This window comes from Megalops cyprinoides, chromosome 25 (assembly GCF_013368585.1).
Source record: "Megalops cyprinoides isolate fMegCyp1 chromosome 25, fMegCyp1.pri, whole genome shotgun sequence".
Taxonomy (NCBI): Eukaryota; Metazoa; Chordata; class Actinopteri; order Elopiformes; family Megalopidae; genus Megalops; species Megalops cyprinoides.
Genome location: NC_050607.1, coordinates 8154571 through 8163190, shown reverse-complemented (window position 1 = coordinate 8163190; position 8620 = coordinate 8154571). Strand labels below are relative to the sequence as shown.

Genomic DNA, 8620 nt, shown 5'->3' with positions numbered 1-8620 from the left:
CATTGGCGGGTCCCTCGGATCTGAACATCCAGTGGCTTCAGAACATGACTCTTCTGTTAATGGTTTTTTTTTTTGTTCGTTTTTTTTTTTTCTTGCCACGGTTAACTGGGCTCCAGGGAGAGCCGCTGATGGTGTCTGCGAAGCAGAATTGCCCACACACTTTTCACACCCACACGTACGATCAAGCCCACGCTCCTGCCAAGTCAGGGAAGGTGCCAGTTTAAAAAGCAAAATCCACAGCCCTGCACTGTCTGCGTCTAGGTCGTCAAAATTATAGTCTCAGTTTTGAAGGGAAGGTGGACAGGCATTCCCTGACAGATGCCTGTCACAATGGATATGTCTCCTCACTAGAGCACTGTGTCCACTGTGCTGGAGCTTTTTTAGGGCTGCTACTGCAGTGTGGAGGACACTCCTCTCTGGGTCAGCGTGTCTGGCTGCAGGGTAGAAACTAACGAAGGTTAGTTTCACTCTATCAATAGCGTGTCCGTATGTCATACACACGTACAGTAGCCTGTTGTGTATTTTTTGCAGACAACATGATTGTGCTCAAACCACAATGAAGAGGTACAACAATTCCATATGCTAAGGGTTAGGATTAATCTTGGATCTGCAGTGAAAATAAACCAGAAAATTATTCAACATGCCAGCTAATGAAATTATATCAATCAACCAGTAACGCTTGTATATGTCTGAGCTATAATTAAGGCACGGGGTTTGAATCAGTGATTTAACCGAACGCCTAAGTGATTTCAGGAATGAAAGGGTTAATTGTCGAAAGTTCCAAACTTTTCAATGTACAGTCTAGTTCATATGCTTATAACGTTGCATCATAAACTTAAACAGTATTCATTTAATTAATGTGTATTATTGTCTGCACTAATTTGAACTTTCTTTGCATAATCAAAATAAATAGCCCACTGAAAATTAAAAACGTTTCAATATTTGTTTTAGATTGGCACAAAAGTACTATCTTGCCTTGGCAGTTGCAACACACTGGGCAGCGGTCGTACATAACGGCACCGTGCGTCTCGGCGCCGACCGCATGAAATGTCTTTCTGCAACCATGTTCACGCCGTTTTGTTTATGTATAATTAACAGTAAATACGTTACATATAAAGCCTTTATTTAAACCAACATGTTGAAAATCATGTACACATAGTTGCAGAACACCCCCTTAGCTTTGACGTGAGCGTGGTTTTGGTGCAATGCGAATTATCTCTAGTCACTCAGTCACACGCACACACACACACACACGCGCACGCAAAGCTGACAACCTGAACGCTGAGCAGCATCCTACTCTTTCTCCCATTGCCATAACAACCAACAGCACAGTCCGCGTGGTTAATATCCGTCTTCATAACAAGCATTTTGACTGAACACGTCTACAAAGATTTGTTCTTTATTTTTTCGGTGGTAAAAAAAAACTCTGGAAAGACCGAGCTAACGCAAAACGAAGGTGACACCTACCGCCCCGTCAAACAATTTACGTAAAACCGATTAGCTCGTTGACCTGCAGGTGCATCCGCCGAGAGAGAGAGAGAGAGAAGCCTTCACCTTAAGCAGCGCCTGCAGATGCCGAACTCCCCAGTTTGACAAGAAGGTAAAAAAAGATCATTCGTGAACGGTCGGTCGAAACTGTCCGTGTGACCTGCTCTCATACGCGAGCAGGAAGTGTGACTCTCGGCGTGGGAACGGCTTATTGACTCGAGGGGCTTTTGTCAAAACCTTATCTGCGTTTACCCCGGTTCCACCATGGCTCGGGAGAACGGAGAGTCCGGGTCGGAATCGTGGAAAAAGCAAGTTGACGACATCAAGAAGATATTTGAATTCAAGGAGATCCTCGGGACGTGAGTAACTTTTAAACGCGATATTGTCTGACACAACCCTCTCTGTCATTCACAACTGAAAGTTGTGCCCCCGCATGCATCTTGTGTTCCACCCTAGGCCCCACAAACTTTGTTGCCGAAAATAGTGATGCTCTGTGTTGTGTTTACTAACTGCACTTGTAATCATAGTGGTATATCTATCCTCTGGGCAAACGCTTCACTGACCTCCTGCTTTGCATAAATAGGAATAAACAGGGAAATTCGAAGTGAACGTTGCCTTTCAAACACAAAATGTGCAACGGAACATCAATGCGTAGATCATGTTACTCTGTATCAATCAGTTTTGTTCAGTTTAGTGTATGTATCAAATGTATTTGACTTCAAAGGTAAACGATAGTCGTTTCTAATATGGTCAGAATTGAAAAAATGAAGACGTTTTTCAGTTTGTGTAAAAATTAGGTTGTTTCTTACAATAATTCTCACAGCGTACTTTGTGAAATTTGTATTTGTTTGTACTCGTCGCCGTTTTCTTCTGTTGGCTAATCATGTGTAAGGCAACCCCTCCCCGTCATGGACAAGCCGAATAAACTGTATTATTACCGCTCGCAACGCCCTCTCTTCCCGAGAGAACACGACCAACGAATTGAGCCTTCGACCTTTAAGCGAACGATTTGACTTGTAGCGGTAATATTATGCCGTTATATATGCCGGATTACTTGCCGTCATGTACCTTCAACTCGTTTATAGAGTACGATTGTAACCTTGTTTGGTTTGGCTGACAATATACAATGGAAAGTAGAGAATGGTGACGCTCCGCCACGAACGTTCGTGGCCGCCCTCGTCACTGGTCTGCTGTGGACACTGGCATCTGTAAACCCAAAGGTTCTAATGTCGCTTTTTTACTCTGGCACTGTAAATGCAATTGAGAGACTGGAAGAGGGTGATATTGGCAGCACTGCAAACGAATCAGGGACAAGCAGGGATTAACGCACTCGGATTAACGGATCGGGAAAAACCTCCGGGAATAAACGGGTTTGCTCTTTACACCTTACATAATAATAATAATAATAATAATAATAATGATAATAATAATAACATCAGTTGTTATTCTCGCCAGTATTTTATTGAAAGTTAATTTTGGATGAGTGCAAATGCTAAAAATTTCTAACCAGTACAGTTAGGGTCCATCCGTGTGATACGGAAATGTTCTCCGGATTTATTGTAAGACCAAGTAAACAACTGGGAGGTCCAAAAAGTCTCTCATGCACAAACACATCCCAGAGTCCCGCACGCTGGGCACCAAGCCAACTAATGTACATTTCTGTGGTTTGGCTGTTTCTGAAAAGGACAGCATGACAGCAGTGGCATGCTGTGGCCCATTACATTACATCCTGTTTAATAGAAGACGTGTGCCCTTGGTAAGGACAGGAGTCACTCATAGAGTGGCTCCCACACTGACACTATGATACAAGAGTCATGGCAACTCAGATGGACCCCTCCAGTCAGGGTGAGTTTCAGGGGGTAGGGAGGTTGGGAAGTCCCTGTGGGGCTTATGTGTGAATAATTGCAATTCGTCTTGCCAAGGCAGTGGTTGGATATTAATTGGTGTTCTCGCTTCGCAGTGTTTTGGAATAGGAGGGGAGGGAGTGAAAAGGGTGGCACTTAATCATAGCCCGTGGCTGTCACTCATAGCGCTAACCCATTATGGGGTTCACGCGACAATATGGCAGACCACTACTAGGGACTGGCTGCAACTTTTTGTGAAATTTTTGTGAATTTTAAATCTTTTTTATGACTCAGGTGGACACAGACGCAGAGCTTTCTGGTGTAAAGGCCACATTGTAATGGCTGGGCCTCACACCCAGACTCTAGCCCCTACATTTCTAGGATAACTGTGCTGCGGATATTTCTTTTTCTGCTACACTGGGGTCACAGTGCAGTTGTGGAGGATAACACTGTCCAAATGTGATGTTTCTTTCAAACCGAAAAATATTAATCTCAGCTCTTTGTAGGGAAAAAAATGACAACAGGATATATGTTTTGTAATCTCCGGACAACAATAATTTCACAAAAGGCTGTCTTTTTTTATTTGGCAATGGCCACATTGGCACTGTTTGACGTCGGTCTCAGTCAGAGCTTGGAGTTTTGTTGTGTTAGGTGTTTTTCCTCCCCAGCTCCACTTGACTCTGAGGCTTTTTAACAGGAGCCATCTGGTCCTCCCCATTGCGTCTGTCTGAGCCTAAAGGCGAGCAGACCATATGTGAGGAGATTAGCGCACGTAATACCGCGGAAGTGCGGGAGTATGACTGGTTGTGCCGGGAATGAAGTGTGATGAAGCCCCACCCAATCAGGTCCTGGGGGCCCGTGAGTCCAAACAAGCCCACCTCATCTCTGTCACCCATGCAAAGTGCATATACCTACAGTTTAGCCGCCTCAACAGGAACAGATCATGCTGCCTGTGTTCACTGTAATAAAGTACTACACAGTATACACACAGTATATACATATATTTGCGGCCACTGTAGAGATGCATGCTCTACTTTTGACCTTAAAACCCCAAAAGCCTTTGATTTTACATTTGTGATGATTATGAAGAGACATGTCAGGTAATGAATACAGAGATACTGATAAATTATAGGGAAAATATAATTTGCTGATACTCATAGCCAGGACAGATGGACACTGAAGACATTGTCCCTTTGTCAGTCACTAATCAAACAGGGTTGGTGGGTTCTAAACAAGAGGTCGCATGTGACCACCAAGCTCCCAGACCACTATTAACAGCTGATTATCGTAGATGTGCATAAAGAGTATCTGTTTCAGGGTGCATGGAGAGATGATGTCTGAGAAATGACGTTACTTTAATGCGGCAAACATTAGCTGGACGGTTAAGTGCTGATAAAATCATAGCCAGAAGTCTAAGTCTTATGGCTGCATTAATTTGAGGCGAGAGCTCTGTGTCTGTGTTGAGACCATTGAATTGGTCTAAGCATATTTGATCTATAATGGATGATAGACAGGTTAAAATACCCTCTTCCCTTTTTAAAAAAGTCACCCACCCTGATTAACAGATATCCTGTTTTAGCAAATAAAATGAATTATGTTTCTTGTAGTATTTGTAGGTAATGTTCACTGTAAGATGTGTAATAATGTATTTTGAGGGTGAATAATGAAAACAAATTACTGAAGATAGTTGACTCTTACCTTTATACTGCTCTAAAAGCAACGGAATGTGGCACTACGGCAGACAGCACCACATAGTCTGCCGTTGGTTGCTCCACTTTTTTGCATGATTGGCCACATAGCTGGAAGCGACTGTTTTTGAAACCGTCTCAGAATCAGAGCAGATTAGTGTCACAATGGGAGGATTTTCTTCAGGTTTGATTGTCTGGTTTGTTGAGTGGGTGAGTCAGCATTTGTCAGGTATGACAACCTTCTCACCCGTATCGTTCTTTAGCAAGATCAGAAGTGATTTGTCAAGAAGGTGCTGTGCTGTCTCACGGCACCTTGACTGTGTTTCAGACTCCATCCTCATAACATTCTCGCAACCTCGCTGCAATGCTGCGCTGGTGTTTTTTTTTTCCCCACTGTCAAACGAATGCTGTGAGAACGTTAAGTGTTACCCGGCTCCGGTTTCTGTCTTGTGTGTGCAGTAGCCAGCCTGTGCTGTTGAATTATTCAGCAGAGTATAGAGGAGTCACATGACAGCACAGAGTTTCAGAAAAGAACTGGGCCGAGGGCCTCACCTTTTGGTGGGACTGCGTGCATGCTGGGCTTCTCTGGCTGCCCGTTTCCCACTGCAGGGACCATCCACATGTGGGACGTTCAGCCTCTTGATTTCCCCCGGTAGGAGTGCTGCGCTGGCTGGCTCTTATTTTTTTGGGGGGAATGAGCGATGGATGGAGATGTTTTCGGGATGATGCTTGTCCTGGTCAAACTTCCTGCTACGGTTTCCTTTCGGATAGACCTCCACTCCGCTCTCTGCAGTAATACTGGCCCTGCTATCCCTCTCTCACAGTACAGATGGGCGGAACAGCGTTTACTAAAGTACTGTAGATCCCGTCTCTGTGGGATCAGACCCCTGCCTGTCTGTGTAGGATCTAACCCCAGCCCAGTTCTGCAGGATCCAACCCCAGTGTAGTTCTGCGTGATCCTTCCACATCCTAGCTCTGCAGAATCAGAGGCCAGCCTTATTCAGTGGGATCTGACCCCATCCTGTCTCTGTGGGATCAGATTCCTGTCTGGGTCTGCGGGATCAGACCCCGCTGTGTCTCTGTGGGATCAGACCTTAGACTGTGTCAGTGTTTTTAGACGCCTAGAATGAGAATGCCTTGACTGGGTGCAGACTGAAGCCATTACCCTCAGATAAGCAAAAACCTTCACATATTCTATGCAGAGCGTTGCAACCACAATGAGGAGCACTGTGTGTTCAGTCACAGGTGAAAGAGAGGGGGAGAGAGAGCCGCAGGGACGGAGATGGAGATGCAGCAAATTGTAAAAGAGCATCTGGGCTCTGAATAATAACTGTAAGTGCGCGGTGGGCTGTGGTACAGGCTGTAGTTTGTGTGGGGGATTAAGAACAGGCTGTAATCAGGCTGATCTGAACAGAAACGCTGTGTTCATTAGAGGAAGAGAGACACAGATTATCCCTTGCAGACTTCTCCCTCAACAAAGGGATCAGCCCCGTCTCTCTCTGTCTCTCTCTCTCTCTCTCTCTCACACACACACACACACACACATTCTCTCTTTCTCATTCTCTATTTACCCCTATCCCCTTCTCTCTTTCTCAGTTTGAGAAGCTGTATTAATATGAAATGAGTGTTAAGCCAGAGATGGTCTGAACACTAATGAAAATTAAAAAGGTGATTACAGTTATAATGGGAATCATAATAATGAATGCCAAAAACAGTAAAAGTAGTGAACAGTGTGGATATGTTTGTCTCTACCTCTCCCTGTCTGTCTGTCTGCCTGCCTGTGCTTCTTTAAATCAGAGTACCAGACTCTGAACCCAACAGCTGGTGTAAATGGTCAGGCATGACCACGTGGTTATACAGATTGAGGCAAGTATTTACTCTGCCACATTCACAGGAGTGAGAACACAGACCAAACTGAAGAGAAATCACTTTGATCAGTGTCTTTTTGTGCATGAAATGAGGTCTTTTTGTCCATCTGTCCTTCACCTTGTTCTAGATAAAATAAGTAAAATGCAGCATCTTGGAAAAGAAGGCACTCCTCACTGAAACCTCTCAAGCTTGCAAGTGCTCCCACCTCCAAGACATATGAAATGAATCTACAGTGCTCAAGGGTATTAATAGACAGCATCAGTACATTATTGGATTGTAGTGTTATTCATAATCATGTAACCTGTTTTAGTGGTAGGAGAAGGTGAATGGTAATGCCAGCTTTGTCTTACATGGGTAGGGTACACAGGGAGAGAGGTGTCTGGGAGATGTGTAGACACATAGAAACATGGACTCCCAATTGTTCTGTCCCCGCCATCTATAATTTTAAATCAGCCCGTGGTGAGTGTACAGGCTGTATTAAGTTAGGTCACTTCATTGTCCTTTTATGAGGATATTCCGCCTACTGCTTGTGCAGTAAGACAGTAAAATAGTGCAAAAAAGTGTGCATTGTAACAGACAGGGCAAGCGTGACCCAACAGTGCATTCAGTAGGACAAGATCAGTGACCGGCCACAGTAGCATTCAGAAATAATGAGTGTTTATTTTCACTTGGAATACCCATGGCAATTTGGATACATTATTGAAACCTTTCATAATTGTAACAAAATCAGTAGTCTCTATAACCCAGGGGGAGGTTTTCATGTAGATGAAGAGGGTGCATGTCCATGATGCATGATTATGATACATGTCCATATTAGGATTATATTTACATTTTGTTGCTTAGCAGATACACTTATCCAGAGAGACTAGGACTACGATGTGAAACTCTGAAATGCTTGGCATTAGGAGTCTGATGATAATCTAAAAAGTTTGTTTTATTGAGAAACGGGGAAGGGAAAAATAACTGACATTTACTGTACTTAATTAGCAGCTCTGCAATGGCACCATACACCGACACTGAAAAGGAGCACAGGTTATGAAGAACAAAATCATGTTGTTGGGACTTCAGTTGTGTGCTGTTTCAATCCAGTCCATTGTTGATGGTTTGTCCTTGCTTAGTTGGGTTGTTAGTCCTTGGTACTTAAGGCTGACCTCACTGATTAATTTAATTATTGCTTCCTGTGAATACACAGCAGTGTAAGTAGTAGTGTGTGAAAAGCTGCATCAGTGTGGTTTAATGCCTTTTGGAATACCTGGGAGGGTGTAAGACTGTAGTGAGTACCTCGTGTCTGTTCAGTGCTTTCAAGGATGTAACTGCTTATGTCATCAGACCTGCGAGAGAAGGGTTAAGCATTTCTACTTCCCAAGTCTCAGCAGTAGCCGCTAACTCTATCCGTGTCCTACTTAAGTCATTTCCATACAGTAGCTATCCTTTGTTTTGGACCTCACTGCCCTCAGTGCCGACAGTATCCTTGTCCTACTTCAAAGCCTTCCATTGCTTTCTAAGATGGAGGGTTAGAGGAAGAGTGGATTAGCCCTCACTCCGAATTTCACAGAATAGGTGGTTTGGGGTATTCCCCTGTGCTCAGACCATTCCCTTGTGCTCAGGTTCTTGTCCCGTGTGAAGATCATTTCCCTGTGTCTGTGCTGTTTCCTGATGTTCAGGCTGTTTTCCAGTGTTCAGCCCTGCTTTTTTTCTCCAGGCATTGTCCTCATGAAACACCAGTTCCCT

General features: G+C 44.0%; 1 protein-coding gene across 1 annotated transcript in view; it reads left to right on the top strand.

Annotated features, from left to right (window-relative positions):
- Positions 1–1259: 1259 nt before the first annotated feature.
- Positions 1260–8620, top strand: part of LOC118772086 (calcium/calmodulin-dependent protein kinase type 1D-like) — a 60442-nt gene continuing 53081 nt past the window's right edge. The window contains exon 1 of the mRNA XM_036520337.1: positions 1260–1847. Coding sequence (XP_036376230.1) covers positions 1753–1847 — 95 coding nt within the window. The 5' untranslated portion in view covers positions 1260–1752. The remainder of the gene's footprint in view (positions 1848–8620) is intronic.